At 38.3% G+C, this 16372-nt stretch overlaps 2 protein-coding genes across 2 annotated transcripts in view; both read right to left on the minus strand.

Moving 5' to 3' along the window:
- Window positions 1-16372, minus strand: part of LOC139148120 (reticulocyte-binding protein homolog 2a-like) — a 581355-nt gene that overhangs the window by 172734 nt on the left and 392249 nt on the right. The window lies entirely within an intron of this gene.
- Window positions 5323-14927, minus strand: LOC139148089 (solute carrier family 52, riboflavin transporter, member 3-B-like). Its single transcript, XM_070719388.1, has 3 exons — window positions 14869-14927; window positions 8349-9598; window positions 5323-6927 (listed from the first exon to the last, which is right to left on the minus strand). The coding sequence occupies exons 2-3, from the start codon at window positions 9579-9581 to the stop codon at window positions 6715-6717; spliced, it is 1446 nt and encodes a 481-aa protein (XP_070575489.1). The 5' UTR covers window positions 9582-9598; window positions 14869-14927; the 3' UTR covers window positions 5323-6714.

Genomic DNA, 16372 nt, shown 5'->3' on the forward strand with positions numbered 1-16372 from the left:
TGCCCCATTACAAGGTACAGTCAGAAAGAACATTCATTACAAAGCCAATTGACAATAACATGAGCTTGCCTCACTCTATTGCATAGGCACAATAGCAGTAAATAGTCTAAAAAATATATTATTTTGGTAATTATTGAGAAAAATAACATAATATATATATAAAACATGAACTATAATATACAGTAGTGTATAAAAAGGGTACTATCGTATATTAGACGCCAGGACACCCCAGCCTATGGTACCGGTACATGTAATTCATACATGCACACGTTCACTGAGTTCATGGAGCGCCGCTAAGGGTATACAAAGGGTACAACTGTATATTGGATGCCCCTCCCTCTGCTGCACATGATTCATACACGCACATGTTCAGTGATTTTATCAAATGTTTCTAAGCAGAAAGGAAGCACAACCCTGATGAAATACTAACAAGCTTTTGTTGATATCAATATTTCATAATTATGATATTTATCTTTTGAACAATTATATAAACAATATCATATTTATTAGGCTATTTACTCAAAGCATGCCGGTGTTTTCTAAAAATCACGTACATGTAACTTTTCCAACAGGGTGTTTATGTATGCAGTGCCCATCACTGAATGATATTTGCTGGCAGTAGGTCTTTTCATGGTCCCCAAACTGCACATACAGCCCATTGGATTTCATAACGGGGTATCCATGTAGTATTGTAGAAGTGCTTGGTGTTTACTAAGTCTATGAATTTATTAAGGCTGAATACACTGACAAGAGTTAGAAAAAGTAGTACTCCATTTCCATCCAAGTGTCAAAGATCATGACCCCTCAACTCTTTGATCTCTCATGTACCGAGTATCAGATGACCTTTTCTCCACTCCTTTTGCACACCGGATGAAAGCAAAACTTTGCCTTTATTATGCAATGGTCACTGTACTGAAAGCTTGACCCAAAAGAAACGGAACCACTTGCTGACCCATGTAATTCTTTAACGGAAACCAACTGGCTGAAAGCAACCTCCAGAACTCCAGATTATTTGCAAGCATGCCACCGCCCTGATCCCTATAGTATGCCCATAGAGTGCAAAACATGAAAGGAGCCTCTGTTGATAAGTTGATATTTTCATTGATTTTCTCCTGATCTGAAAAAGAAGAACTTCTTGATCATTTTCTCCCAAAATTATGCAAAAATACAGAGCACTAACCTTGCAAACGATGCATTGTGTATAATATAGTTTCATCTTCAAAGAATGAGTTCTTTGAGGCATAATAAACTTAGTTGCAAATAATCGGACATTGCACAGACTCTAGAATGGAATATTCGTCCTGGGAGGGCGCTCCAACACACGCCCTCTATGAGAGAAAGGGCCCGCCCTTCTTCCAGAAACAATCTGGTCTACGTGCATAAACACACTCAGGCTTTTATCACAAGATGATCATGAGAGGCATTTCGACTTGATTTCGGACAGTAGCTTTGTGTATAATGCAAGGGACGTTACCAAAATATAGATCTTTTCAATGTAAACAGTGAATTAAATACAAATGAATGATAGTATACCCCATCTTCGGGCAAGAAGTTAGAAATTGTGGCCCATACCACAGTCACCTGTGGTCTGTTGTACTCTGTGTCTATATATGCGCCACATAGACGTGTGTACATTCTTCTCAGGCATATGTACACACGTCTTTTGGGTGCATAGACCTAGAGCGGAATAGACCACGGGTGACTGTGGCCATATTTTACCAACTTGACGGAAGAGTCATAAGACAGTCACCTGATCGGTTACTATTCATTCAGAAATATGAATTTTGTCGTGAACATCACTCTTTTTTAGCCAAAAGATATACTTCCGAATACGATATATATTCTTAATTCTACTTCCGAATACGATATATATTCTTAATCAATCCCATAAACTCTGTGAAATCTCGGTTGACAAAACACAATGTAGTCTTTTAGGCAACAAATATAATTTAAATGTACAAACGTATAGTTTTTAACACAGCGTGAATGAAGGAAAAAAAACAGAAAATGCTGTGCCAAATTTGATGTCAAGACTTTCAGAGCAAAAAATATTTTATTCCAACATATCTGTAATGAGATATATGCTTGAGAAAAGTGTGCATGAATTAAAAAGCGAAGACGTAACTCCATTCGATGACGCCAGTGTTCTAATAGTGCTCCAGAAATTGTATTATGGGAGTACGCGAGCAAAATTACCCTTGACTGGGCTCATGGACATTTGAAAACAACCAATTACGATTTATTATTTCTGTCGAGGGAATAAACCATCTTTTCGCGTGGAACAGAAATAATCAGACTAGCGGTACAAGCTGAGGTTATACTGTTTGCCCAATGTGTCGAACGCAGTGATGCTAAATTACCAGGCAGGGTCGAAACAAAGTATACATTTGTATTGGGTAGGTGATTCCGTTGCTCCCTGACACACACACACACACACAAACACACATACACACACACCACACACACACACACTCACAAACCTAGCAAAAAGCTTTGATAATATGAAATTGGTAGTATATTATATAATAGTAAAACCACGAGTGTCAGTCAAAGCTGTCTACATGTGGCTAAAGCTCCTCAAAATCATGAATTTTCTCGATAGAATCACAGGCGTGATGTTTTCTGGGTAGTTTCTATGAGTGTAGTTTATGCTACGTTCCGTCGTTCTCTTCCGTAAGTGATTAGGCTACGGGAGAGAACGACGGAACGTAGCATAAACTACACTCATAGAAACTACCCAGAAAACATCACGCCTGTGGATAGAATGAAGAATCTCGTGCATATTATTTATTGTTTATGCCCTGCGCAATGATTTAAAAAATGAAAATCATCAAAAGCAGGCATACCTAAAGAACTTAGGTCACATTCTCCTTTCCGAGAAAATCAGTGCTTGATTAAGCGTGCCTTTCATGGTTAACAAATGCAAACATAGCAACTGAATGTGAAGGTGCCGTACCTTCCAACTTGGGTGTGAAGCGCCCTCAATAGTCAACTAATGATAGGACGCTCTCTTGCAAACGGAGACACCGTTGACTGGAAAGCAATCTAGCCTGTGCCTTTTCAAAAGACAATTTTTCACTTTTGACACAAGTTGAGTGCCAACGCAACTACATCGTGTTTCGATTTACGACAAGTCTTATTGTTCTAGAGTTCATAAGAAGATACGTTTTCTTGAGAAAGTTTTCCCGTCTAAGGCATTGGGAAGAGATCATTTGAGAAGCTGCCCGTAAATTTCGTCCAGGAAAGGAAAACTGGAATATAGAAGCATACGTGGTGTATTGCATATAATTTATGACACCGTATAGTTAGTATGATCTATTCGGGAAATTCATATGGTATTATATTGTATTGCAAACCTATATCAGATGCAAGCTGTCCTTGTGGGGGATCTTTGGAAATGTTTCTTCTGGTAAAAATCGGTCAGCGCTTCAAGTGGACGTTTCACCGCCAACTCTTCTACTTTTCCTTGATGATTGATATTTCCATTATTTTGCTGCATCTATTCTTGGTAGCATATCTGTTGTCAGGAAGTCTAGGCCAGAAGGCCAAAACGGATAAAAAACTTGTTATTTCTACCAGTGTAACCGTTACTCTCGGTTCCCATATCGATGCTGCCATTCTCTTGATAATTTTATTTTATATAACAAAAACAAAAAAAAGTTAAATCACTGTAGCTCCTATTTATGGAAAACTTTGATGCAGCATTTATTCATGAGATACTGGGCCTAGGGTCCTTGCTTAGGGTTGTACGAAATCACACACTATATTTGTATCCTAAATATACTAAATCCTGAAAATGGGTATGTCTAGTGTACGCCTATGCTGTCTTTAACGTTTGTAAATTTTGTTTGTCCTGATCGTTCTGACAGCGCTATCAAGATCTTATAAATCTTATATCTTATAAATAATAACTTGCCACACAGTCTTACAACATACTGTCAGTTGCCTTCTCATTGCTACAGTACTCGTCATAAAATTAATGGTAACCTTTATGTCCCAAGTGTCAACACTTCCTTGGGTAAATTCTCGATATCATATACAGGCTGCATCTATTGGAATACATTACCTAAACAAATTAAAACAAAAACCACTAGAAGTTCGTTCAGACACTCCCTTTCAAGTCTCCTCATACACGGTTAGTGTTTTACATGACGAAGAGTTATATTCAACTTTACAAATATGTATATCATAGATATATAAATATATATATTTCACTATACATTTTGTTTTTTGTTTTTTTTTGTTTTTGTTTGTTTTTGTTTTTGTTTTTTATTTTATTTTACATATTTTCTACTTATTCGTAATGTATTTTTTGTAGTTGTTCTTATTTACTTAGTTAGTTACTTAGCACTTTCAAGTCTACTTTTACACGATTGTTTTTTGGGTTTTTTTTAAGTGATGAAGAGTTATATTCAACTTTACATATATGTATATCATATTTAAATATATATATATTTTATATACGTTTTTTTTTCTCTCTTATCGTTTTCTTTTTTACGCATTTCTACTTACTCGTAATGTATCTATTTAGTTATATATTTATTTATGTAGTTGTTCTTTTATTCACTTAGTTACTTTGTTACAATTAGGTTACTTTGCAATCCCACTACTTTCATGTACACTACCCTCGATATACTTCAGTTTTCTTTTTTCTTCTTCGTTTCCTTGCTTTAACATCAAATGGCTTTGGGAACGGACTAGACTAGCATTTGCTATTTTCCGTTTCCATTTACCCTTTATCACAGCACAACTCAGATGTACATTCATCATTGAATTGTAATATTATTATGATTAAGGGTAATAAAGATTATTATTATTATTATTATTATTATTATTATTATTATTATTATTATTATTATTAAGATAAAACGACGCATATTGACTCACATGACTAATTTACTTTTACGTCTTTACAAAGGACAGATTACTCACTTGTTGTTGTGTCACACGTCAAGAAGAAGATTATCATACACCCCGCTATGGAATGAGTGTTTATCTCTATGACAATGCTGAACAGCCACATATAAACACGCATTATTTGTATTAATTTTAAATTTATTTAATTAAAGTTTATCTCTATGGCTTGTTAATGAAAACAATGCTGCACAGAGCCAGTGTTTGTAAATTAAAATGAAGAAAGTGTATACAAACACATATAAACACGCATTATTTGTATTAATTTTAAATTAAAGAAAAGCAATGTCCCGCGTTAGAAAAGACACTTCATCATACATCTTGCCAGGCAGACGCGTGATTGTGCCTTGAGATATTACTTAGGGTTATTCAATACAATAAATAGTAATCACACTATTCAGGCAAATATAATCATACCAATTTATGTAACAGTGGTGACTCTTCACGTGATCATGTCAATTTAGCTTACATCATATGCTAATGAAGTGTACCATACTCACAGTCATTAATATGTAATTATGCAAATCTATTCATGTATGCAGATATGCGAATGAAGTGTACCATACTCACACCCTCCACTACTGGTCGTTTTCATTAAAAAATTAAACTACCAGAACAATGGCATCAAATATAATTAAAAAAATCATATTAAGTTGTTAAAATGAAATTTTCCTCATATTCGTTGCAGAGATCTTAACATCAAGAAATATGTTTCTCATCGTGAGTACACACAGATATGGATTCAATCGATATGACTCCTGACTTTAACCCTTTCACCACCATGGTTTGTCCAAAATCCATTGTTTTCTATGGTAAAGTTGGACCTGTATACAGGGAACTGGGGTGAAAGGGTTAAAGGGACAAAGCCGGCCACTTTTCATGAATTTTGTTTGATACGAGATACTACTTAACTTATTTTGTTTGACACGTTGAAAGATACTGAATGAATGGATAACCATGCATATATTCGACCCTGGTTTCAGACACGATACATGAAACCAGCGCGAAAATGAATTAATGGAGACCATTAATTCATTTTCGCGATAGCTTCATTTGATTTGTCTAAAACCAAGGTCGAATATGTGCATGGTCACCCATATATTCAGTATCTTTCAACATGTCAAACAAAATAAGTAGTATCTCGTATCAAACAAAATTCATGTAAAATTGCCGACTGTGTGCCTTTAATACCATGGGACATAAGCTACATTTGAAAGGATCAATTGACAGATGGTTGGATCGACGACGATTCTGCAAAAACCCCGGGGGAAGTCGAGGTCTACTGAATATCTTTCCAGTCAGTCGTCGGAACTGCGCATGTGCGAGTTTCTTGTTGATATTAAAACAACGTATTTCGTGCACGATATCTAGATGCACCTCATCATCATAGCTGCAACATTTAAATTATACGATGTGGATTATGACAGACATGTTTTACCTTTCATCAATCACCATCGTACCTTGCATACAGAATTTACATTGCTATATGGGTCCCATACGACCTTTGAGCGCAATTCTGAGGACTGTATCCCTTTAATAATTGCCGATAATGATTCCTCTGAGTATCGCGTATTGCAAGATCCATTAACACGTACATTGGACATACGTGATTGCATAAGGTATGCTATAGATTTTGCTTTATCCATTCCTTTGAGTTACGCCTGCGAAATATTAAGATCCACTGGCAGAAGTAAAGGCTTTTGTTAAAAAAAATCAAACGAGGAAAAAACTTGTGACACTTCAGTAAATATATTTGTCTCGGTGAAAATAGATGCAGTCTATGAGTCGTCGCGTGGGTGCCTAGTTGTAGCAGGTATCGTCACAAGGGTTGTTGGACGTGAACAGATCCATGTTGTTGAGCACGGTGAAGATGATCACCGATCCGATGAGAGAGCCGATCTGAGAGGAGATGCCGTACCAAATCAGCGCCTTCCGTCCGTGCTTTCGGCAGAGTATGCAGATCACAACCTCGGCGTAGGTGAAGAAGACAGCGTTCACTATCCAAGCTACAACCTACAGGGAAATGAAGAAAACGGCAAACAAGGTAAAACACAGACCAACTATATCAAAGCAAATGTGAAATTTACAGTAGTTTGTTACTGACAGAACTGCGGCCGCTTTCTTATACAGGAACACATGTTAAGACCTACCTGACCTAAAATCCTTCTCTCTTAATTGTGAGTCGAAATTAAATTTCCGGTGACACCCTACTGAAACTTAAAGCGTACAAGATCATGCAAAATAATCTGAACTTTTATCTTCAGTATCATTGAAATTGCACAAAGTTTGTATAGTTTCTTTCGTTAGTCTAAACGGTGTTGAGATCTTATTAAAAGCCGGCCCGATGAACAGTTTGCTGTCTCACGATTACTCCGGCAAACATAACAGTTTCTTGAATCACCCATGGAGGTAGTAGTACTACCTCCATGAATCACCCAAATGAATCACCCAAACCAGATAACTGCATGACATTATAACACACCACATGCTCATTCCGTTTCGCGATTCGCCAGAATACGTCACGTGACGAGAAACTAGCTACGTCTAGTCCCCCATTGAATCGACAAACGTGACGTCAGAGGGTAATTTTTGGAAAGCCATTTCCCTAGGGAAACAAATTTGGAAAAGAGCCCGGTCACGTGACCGTAGTGTCGTCTGCAACTTTGCAACAATGGCAGGTGTGTAGAACGTTATATGCGTCCTGGATGAGCGACGAGCCTCTCTCTAAAACAGATTTTCCAACATTTTCCAACATTCCAACAGCGTAGGACTTGAACAGCTCATCGACGAAAAAGATTCAAGTGCAACCAAGGATTCTTGCCAGGTATGCTTAGGATATTTTTTTAAAGAAAGTGGTACCACGTACGACTGTAAGCGCTGTGGAAATATTCGCCGAGTAAACTTGTCACAATGGATTGTCGCTGAGCAAAATATCAAAACACATTAAAAACTGTATTACATAATACAACATGAGCGTGTGGTGTGTTACACCTATAGCCTGGTCTTTATTCAGGCTATAGCGCCCGTCTGTTACCCCTCGTGGCCGTGTGTTACTAGAAACACATGGCTTTACCCCTCGGCCTGCGGCCTCGAGGAATAGCGATGTGTTTCTGGTAACATACGGCCTCTCGGGGTAATAGACGGGCGCTATAGCCCTCATGACCAGGCGATAGGTGTTTAATATGCATCATGTATCTCAAAAGTAGATTCTATCGTTAGAACAATAAAAACAAACTCTGTAGTGAAACATGAGGCCTTCGAATTCCCCATTAATTCATAAGGTAAAAATTAAAAAAATAAAATTATTTTTAAAAGATTCAATAATTTCCATAATCCCATTTCAGCACCAGCTACAATGATGTAACGTGCGAATAGCTTGTCAAAGGGGATGCTGCCTTCAATCGAACCCGTTTGAACACTTTACAAAAACCTACCACCAGTGCCTCTCCCCAGGTGCTGCCGCATAACACCGGCGTAGGACTCAGCAAAGCGAGGTAGAAGATGTAACATCCGGTAGCGGTGCCACAGAGGGCGACAAATCCGATTACAGATAGTTTCTTTGTAGGCACGAAGTGGGCGACAAGGACGATGAACGGCTTCACCAACAGCGAGAGTGTGATGCAGAGATGGTAGGCTACGTTACCGTAGGGTAATGCGGAGTAGGACTGGACTGACGGGAGGACGCCGTTCTTGAGGCCATTCAACCACGCCACAATAATCAGCAAATACGCCCACGTCGAAATCGACAGTCTTTTCGTGGAGTTCTTGTCGGTATCATTGTCTTGCACGGTACCATTAGGTTGAGCTGTACCCGAAATATCGGTAAAAGAAGTTTCGCCATCCAGATCGACTTGAACACCTTTATTTATGTATGCGAAGTCGTCCCTGTCCTTGCTGATTGACATACTATTTTTGGATTTTGCATCACCTTTTTCAGAGACGCGCTCATCTGGTACTCGATGCTTTGTAGCAGCCGGAAGGTGGTTCAACATGACAAAAGCTATAAAGCTGCACAGGAGTATGGCGAACAAAATCAGAAAGAAACCTTGCACAGAGAATCTGGCGGGTGGATAATAAAATGTGAGCTCGTATTGAGTGATGTTAAGGGTTTCATTAACAAAGGGTACAGAGTCATTGCGACACTCCGCGTTGCCGCCGACACCTTGAATAAGTGCGGCAAGGCTAGGAATTAAGCCAGTTAGTTCTTCACCGATGAGATATGCTGTCATATACCCAGCCGGATATATTGACATGAATGATAAGAAAGACACAGATGATGTGCAATCTACAAGCGCAAGGAGCATGGCGAGCGATAGGAGGGCTGTGCTGTGCTCACTGCCACCAACGACAGAAGTGCGATGCCAGAGGAAGGCGAGCAGGAGACAAGAAATACCGCCAATCGAAATTATCAAGTAATTCGTAGGAATCTCAATGCGACGGTTCGTGAATCTGCTGACGATTCCAAATGTCAGAGGACCTACATTCGCGATTTGGATGATGATTATAAGGTAAGACGGGAGATCCCAGCCTTCTGGCAGGCGATACACCATCAGCGGTAGTTCCGTCCACAGTCCATTGATGTCAATCCAGGATGCTAAACCAAGCAAGCACACAAGTATCTGGACAGTCAGAGAGAGTCTCTCTCTCCCAGATTTCTTCTCCGTCATCTTTAGTAAATATTGTTCTGCAAAAAAGAAATACAACAAAAAGTGATTAATATTCCGTCACGTGATGCTCACGCTCTATGACAATGTTCACTCTACAGTCCCCCCTCTCCCACTCGTCCCGGATTTTTAGCGATCCCTGATGAGAAGGATTTGACATAAAAAGTCAACTTTAAGTGTTATCTGATTGTTTGGGGAGCTTTCGATCTGTTATAATGACTAGGAAGTGACTGACCAATTCTTCGTGCGCCTCCTTCAGGATGAATACACCTTTATCAAACACTTAGAAGACCATAAAAATTCATCAACCTCTTGCGCGCCATTTCGATAAATAAATTTCAATGTTCTGATTTTCGATAATTCTATTCATGTTAAAGCTACAATAACAGTAACGTTTAACAATTTTGAAATAATTTGTTCCGTGTTTCATAATCGCTTACGATTTCGCGGTCTAATTCCTACTGCACTTTGGAATAACCAGTATTTGGTTTGTCAGCACGACGTATCAATGTGTGACGTATACATTTGTTGTAATTGTTTATCATTACACAATTGAGTCCATGTCCAGACCTGAGTTCGATCATCAGCATTGACAATGCAAAAAAACACCTAGACAATCAATATTGACAGAAGCTGTGTACTGCTATTAGGTATAAACATGATTGGAACTATTCTGGGATAATTGGATCTTCATGTTTCTCAAATTTCTCAAAAATCTTAGGTGCCATGTAGCTTAATGTCTCAATATTACAAATTACTCATAAAAGCAAATGTGTAACGTAAAAAGAAAAGCAGATTAGCTTACATTTGCAGATTTTGAAGACATTACTTCACCATCCAATTATCCCAAATTAGTTCCAATCGTGTTTATATCAACACGCTATGTGAAGGAGAAATAAAACGTACTAGATATAGACAACAAAAACCCCCTGAAAAAATTCGCCGAAAGTTACAGATTACATACAGGGCCATTATAAATACATTTCTGTTGCAACTAGGTGTATTTTGTTTAGTATAACATTATTCTTACACTATATGTTAACAACAACAGCAACCACTACTGGCTCATATATGCACTTTGTATCCAATTCGACAAAAACCTCGCTGGAGAGTGTCCTTTTCGAAGATCGCAATTATCTTCCAAATCTTGTACACACGCATGGAAAATTTAAAAATAATTCTGCAAGAAATTCAACTGCACTGATGCCAGGTTCATTGGCAATGGTACAGCATCATTCTTATCAACGTACATCTCTGGTCCTGAAGCCACCGTCATTTGTTTTGTACACAAACAGTTTCCAATTAATTTGAATCTTTCGTTGTTTCGGAATCCCTAACCCTGCCTTTCTATCCTTTTCTGAACATATAGTTAGTCTAATTGCTCAAATCATAAATTCTCCTATGCCCCCAGTAAGTAGATTTTAATCAGATTCAATGTTTTCTGCCCCGAATTGCCTCCGAGGTTCACATACAAGCAACAGGTGCAGCCAACGGAGCTATTCATCGAAAAAGCTATTCTAGGAGCAATTTTTGAGGGCAGGGGAAATTTTAATTACGCTAGGGCAGGGGACATGTTTTTAGGTGGCAGGGGAGCAAATTTTAGTATTTTTGTAGGGCAGGGCGGATATCGGTTGATCGTCCTGGGGACAGGGCTTGGCGAAAAACTTTTTTTAGGGAATTGTTTCCAGGGCATGGGAAATTGGCAACTTTTTTCGCCACAGGGTGGGGGAGCTTCAAAAATTCACAGTTGGGAGGGAAAACAGGCAAAACTAAGTGGGGAGTGGGTAAAAATGAAGTTTGAGTGTGGGAGGGTAAGACGAAAAATTTTCTGTTGGAGGGCAAATTATGAACAGCTAATTAATTACCCTCTTGACTTAAAATGAGTCAGTTCACATTATTTGTCATGCACGATATATCTTCTCATAGTAAAGACCTTTTTAAAAGTGCATTGTTCGTTGGCTGCACCTGAAGCAACGCTTTTCATATTTAAATAGCGTTCTTTTCCTGTGGAAAAGTGTATTTTGAAAACCGTCAAACAAAATCAAACTTTCAAAAAATATAAGGTCATGTAGGGTTCATGAAAACAGACTGTTAGAGAGGCTTAAGTACCCAGACCCTGGCAAATAAAAGAGAAGAAAAGAGACCTGAGTGTTGTACTCAGGGACAACATATTGGTGAGGGGGCAATACTGGCCAAAGCACCATGTTAATACAGTGCATTTATGCTTTAATACCCATTAAAGGTGGAATGCACTTCGAGGATGGATAGCCACACTCTCAAACTTTTTCAATATTCTTTTGGCCGACCACTTGTGAGGGACGTTTTGAAGCTCGTGGGGTAAAAAAAAATACACTTGCTCAGTTTTATGCAAATCAGGAATTTCATTTTCCTCCATTGAGATAACACAGGGATGGCGGCCATTTTGAATTCCAAATATCGTTATATATTGAGTAATTTGTTTCTCTAGTACTAAAATTTGCATGATGACCCACAATTTTTATTCTCGGTTGAAAGAAAATGGTTGAAAGTTTGCATGAGGAAAGTTTGAGCAAAAGTTCTAATCATTCCATTCGAGGCACGACCTACCGTAAAGAGAGTTACAAAACAAAACATGTACTTTACATATCATAGATATTAACCCTTTGAGTGCTGCAATTTTCCCGACTAAAATTTCAGTGTAACATTTTACCAATAGTTATGAATTTTTCTGTAATTTTTTGATGATTTTGGACCAAATGGTCGTAACCTATCAATGACTACAATTTTTTACCAAAATTTTGTGAAAAATCTTGAAAAAACTGTCTAGATCTGAAAAAAATGCTGGCTTTGTTATATTCTATAAAGGCAACAAAGATTGACATTGGCACTCAAGGTATAATACCGATCGACAATTAAAAACAAACTTTAACGTACAATGTGCTTTTTGTAATTTCATTTATATTTCCTGTTTTTATGTCCGAAGTTCAGTTTTTTCTATCTGTTTCTTAAATAACAACTTGATACAACGTTCTTCTCCTGACACACCCCTCTTGAATACAGCGTGTTGCAATAAAATCCTTTCGTGGAAGGTTCTAAGCTCAATCAGGACCGAAAACTTGGAACAACCCACCTGTTAACCCACCATGCTCTCAAGTCTGGTTTTGTTCTGGGCCTAGAGCTCCATTTAGAGATTAGGTGCATTATGTTCTCTATTAATCATTACAACATCAACAGTACAGCTATCCAAGTGCACAAAATAAACCTCATAACAAATGGCAGGTCTTTATTTATTATTTCCTTGCAACTCTTGTTCGCTTTACGTCAGCCGAAACATGTCGGAAACCAGTCAATTCTACTGTGATGGTCAAAGGTATTGTAAGACAGGCCCGGATAAACTTTTTCATATACTGAAGTGTTTATAACAATATGATGAACTGACTTGTAGACGATCACATTTAGCATACTTTTCAAACTGAAAAAATTGTCATTTCTGTCAATCAACTGAACCTCTCTGTACTTTGTGAAAAAGGACCCCTTGCAGTTATATATACCAAATGATCCAACTACTGGATTTTGCCGAGCCATCAGCGGCCATAATATATGAACGCTGCCCTGGGGTGTTCATGCAAAATAAAATGCGAAATTGGTGTGCTCGGGTACGGTTTGTGATCGATCAGTAAAACGGGAGAAACAAGAAGCAATGTCTAGTCGATGATGGTAATCAGTGCTCGGATGCTCTGTTTCCATGCAGAACACGCGTACATGTGCTCAGAATCAACGATTTGCTGTCTGCGGTGGCAATTGCAAATATTGACTCCCTGAGAGGAACATTAGAGTTGAACACTCTTCCGCCCAGTCAGTCCGATTGAATAATATGCACCAGTTTACAAGCACGTTATAAATGACATTTCTTACGAGCCAGAGAGAGCAAAGATTAACAATTTTTATTGCAGTTTTATCAGTGGACTAGTACTCACCTACGCTGATTAATGTACCTTCACGCGTATCAAGGCACCAATTGTTCTCAGGCTACAAAAACAAACAGAATTTCGTCTGATTTATGATTGTTTTCTTGTCAAGGTATAAATATGTCCGTTCATTTTTGTTTCGTGGCAGCAACAGAAAGAGAGCGACCAGGTCGGCAACAAAGTGCCATGGCATGAACTTACACCTGCTTCTTAGTTTATTCATAATATGAAATCAAATGTAAATACGTGCGATCAGTTATTTCTGACAATCAGATGTGGTGGACAATTGCCAGGTGTAGACATAGAGGTAGTTACAAAATTATTTGAATAACCTTTAACTTCAAACTGTGAAGATAGTGGTAGTTACAAAAGTTATTCAAATAACAGTTAACTATGTCTGGCAGGGTTCACAAACACGTCTTGGAAAATCAACAGAGGGTATGGTAAAACCCAAGACACTATATTTGGGGATCTGGAATATAGTATATTGTGAGTGCAATGGGGTGGGACTGGAAGTATAATGAAAGTCAAATATGCACCGTGTTCATGATCTTCCTAGGGAATAAAAGGAATCGAATGTGAATTGCGAGTCAATGAAAATTCACAGGTGTGCATAGCCTTCTGACCGTTATTTGCCCAGTTTTGGCCTGAATCGGCACTCGTCTGTGGGTATACAAGAACATTTAAGTCACATCGATGTCATGCGGCACTTGCCTCTAACATTGAAAGTATCGGCAGTTTAGATAGAGAAGCTAGAGAATAGGTCAATACCGCAGTCACTGATAAGGGAAAATCCGAATGACTACGCCATGCCACAAATCAATGATGTATTTGTTACGAATCTATAAGAATTTTGTAGCTGATGTAAAAGGTAATAGCGTCCGCGTTTCTTATAAGTTATCCACCTATTTGAATGTATATGATGTGATGAACTTTTGCATCAACGTGACCTTGAGTCAGAGTTCAGCGAACTTGCTTGTCCCACCTCACTTTTCTCTTTGCTCGGTTGACCTACGACAGTGAACTTGAGGAACAATATGAGAGAAAAAAAAGGTTCAGGACTTTTTGCATTCCATACCGGTCAAGGTAGTTTGTGCCTATGGTAATTCAAATTGCCATACAGCTGTACTCAAGGTTTGCATGAATGAATTCAAGCATGTCCTTTTACAACTATCAATGCTGCAAGATCGGACGGTAGACCCTTCCGTTTTGGGCTCGCAAAATTCTATTCAATTGCGAGACCTGAAATTGCTGACAGACAGACAGACACACGACACACTCGGAGCAAACATGTATCAAAACGCTCGTGACTAGAAAAGAATGGTTAAACAGACGTAACTTACCTGTCAACACTTTGGAGATCGACTCAGACTGATCGGACAGTGGGTCTTTCAACTCAAGGAGTGCCATTCAAATTTGATTCGAGCGCATGCTCAGTCGGCAGAAAACGTCATAGATTTTTTCTTTGGCTGGGCATTTTTTGCACCACAATTACTGTCCTTCTAAGTCCTTTGTCCGGCACTTTTAGGTTCAATGTCCTGGCAGTACCTTTCACTATTTCGATGACAAGATCTATGGAGCAAAACCCACGTGTTTTCTGCCGATTTTTTAACAATTGTCTTTTTAACTTTTTTTTCAGTTATTTTAACTGAGTTTTGACGAATTAGTATATTATGGCCCGTTAAAAACTCCCTAGCTCGGAACTGATGAAAATATGAGTAACACGATTGGAACTAATTTGGGAAAATTGGATCTTCATATTTTCAAATTTCTCAAAAATGTTAGGTGCCCTTTAGCTGAATGTCTCAATATTACAAATTACTCATAAATTGAAATGTGTAACGTAAAAAGAAAAGCAGATGAGCTTACATTTGCAGATTTTAAAGACATTACTTCATCATTCAATTATCCCAAATTAGTTTCAATCGTGTTGAGTGATCGTGTTATTCGAAAACAATAAAACACGAGATAAGTGAGGCTCATCTCCATAATTTATGCATGTGTCATAATCTACAAAATCGGCGAAAAGAAATTAATATTTCACGCTCACGATACATAAGCGTCCTCGTATACGCGATAACAAGCCGCAATTCCACTCGATTTAGACTGTAACGATACTGGCGCTACGAAATACCAGCACGGTGTCAGCAACATGGTCTTACTCGATTACACGTTTAAAAATTCATCCAGTGACTTATCCCTCATGGAGGTATTCAGCGTATTACCCATATGTTCTATTGTATTTCAACCACTTGTAATATTGAGCTGTCATTATTATTTTAATTTATTCATGGTGTAGGTTTGAAACAATAGAATTGTAGCATGCTACGCACGGGAAAGTGATGATTTGTACTATTGTATCTTTTCTAATGTCGGTAGAAATCAAAGTACTGTATGTCATCTTATTGTATTCTTTAGGGCGTAGGTATCCGTCATAGCAACGATGCTGTATAAATGGTCACACTAACACACAGGACAAACTAACTCAGAGAGGACTAACTCAGGCAGAGACACCGACTTACACACTCACAGGCAGACTCACAGACTGGTGTATCAGTGGCTGGGCCGTTAAGCCTGGCCATGGTTCCGTATTTAATAAACAAGTTCAAGTTCTACATCATCACTCGTCGTCACTTCCAGCTTATTTCAAATGACAAGACATGGTCATATTCTTGTTTTTTTCTATTAATCGAAAATAAAATCATATTAAACAAATCTAACACACTAAATTTCAAACTCACGGATCGCATCATAGAATTACTGCATGCAGATTGTTCATTGTTGATGGTAGATGGCTTGTTTCTTCGTCACCAGTAGTGTAGATTTCGTCTTCAAGATGTCCTTTAT

Source organism: Ptychodera flava, chromosome 13 (assembly GCF_041260155.1).
Source record: "Ptychodera flava strain L36383 chromosome 13, AS_Pfla_20210202, whole genome shotgun sequence".
NCBI classification, from domain to species: Eukaryota; Metazoa; Hemichordata; class Enteropneusta; family Ptychoderidae; genus Ptychodera; species Ptychodera flava.

Excerpts from the sequence above, each read along its gene's own strand:
- LOC139148089 (XM_070719388.1), bottom strand. The coding sequence starts at position 9,581 with ATGACGGAGAAGAAATCTGGGAGAGAGAGACTCTCTCTGACTGTCCAG. Across the intron at positions 6,928-8,348 it reads CCTGGGGAGAGGCACTGGTG|GTTGTAGCTTGGATAGTGAA; the intron begins GTAGGTTTTTGT and ends ATTTCCCTGTAG.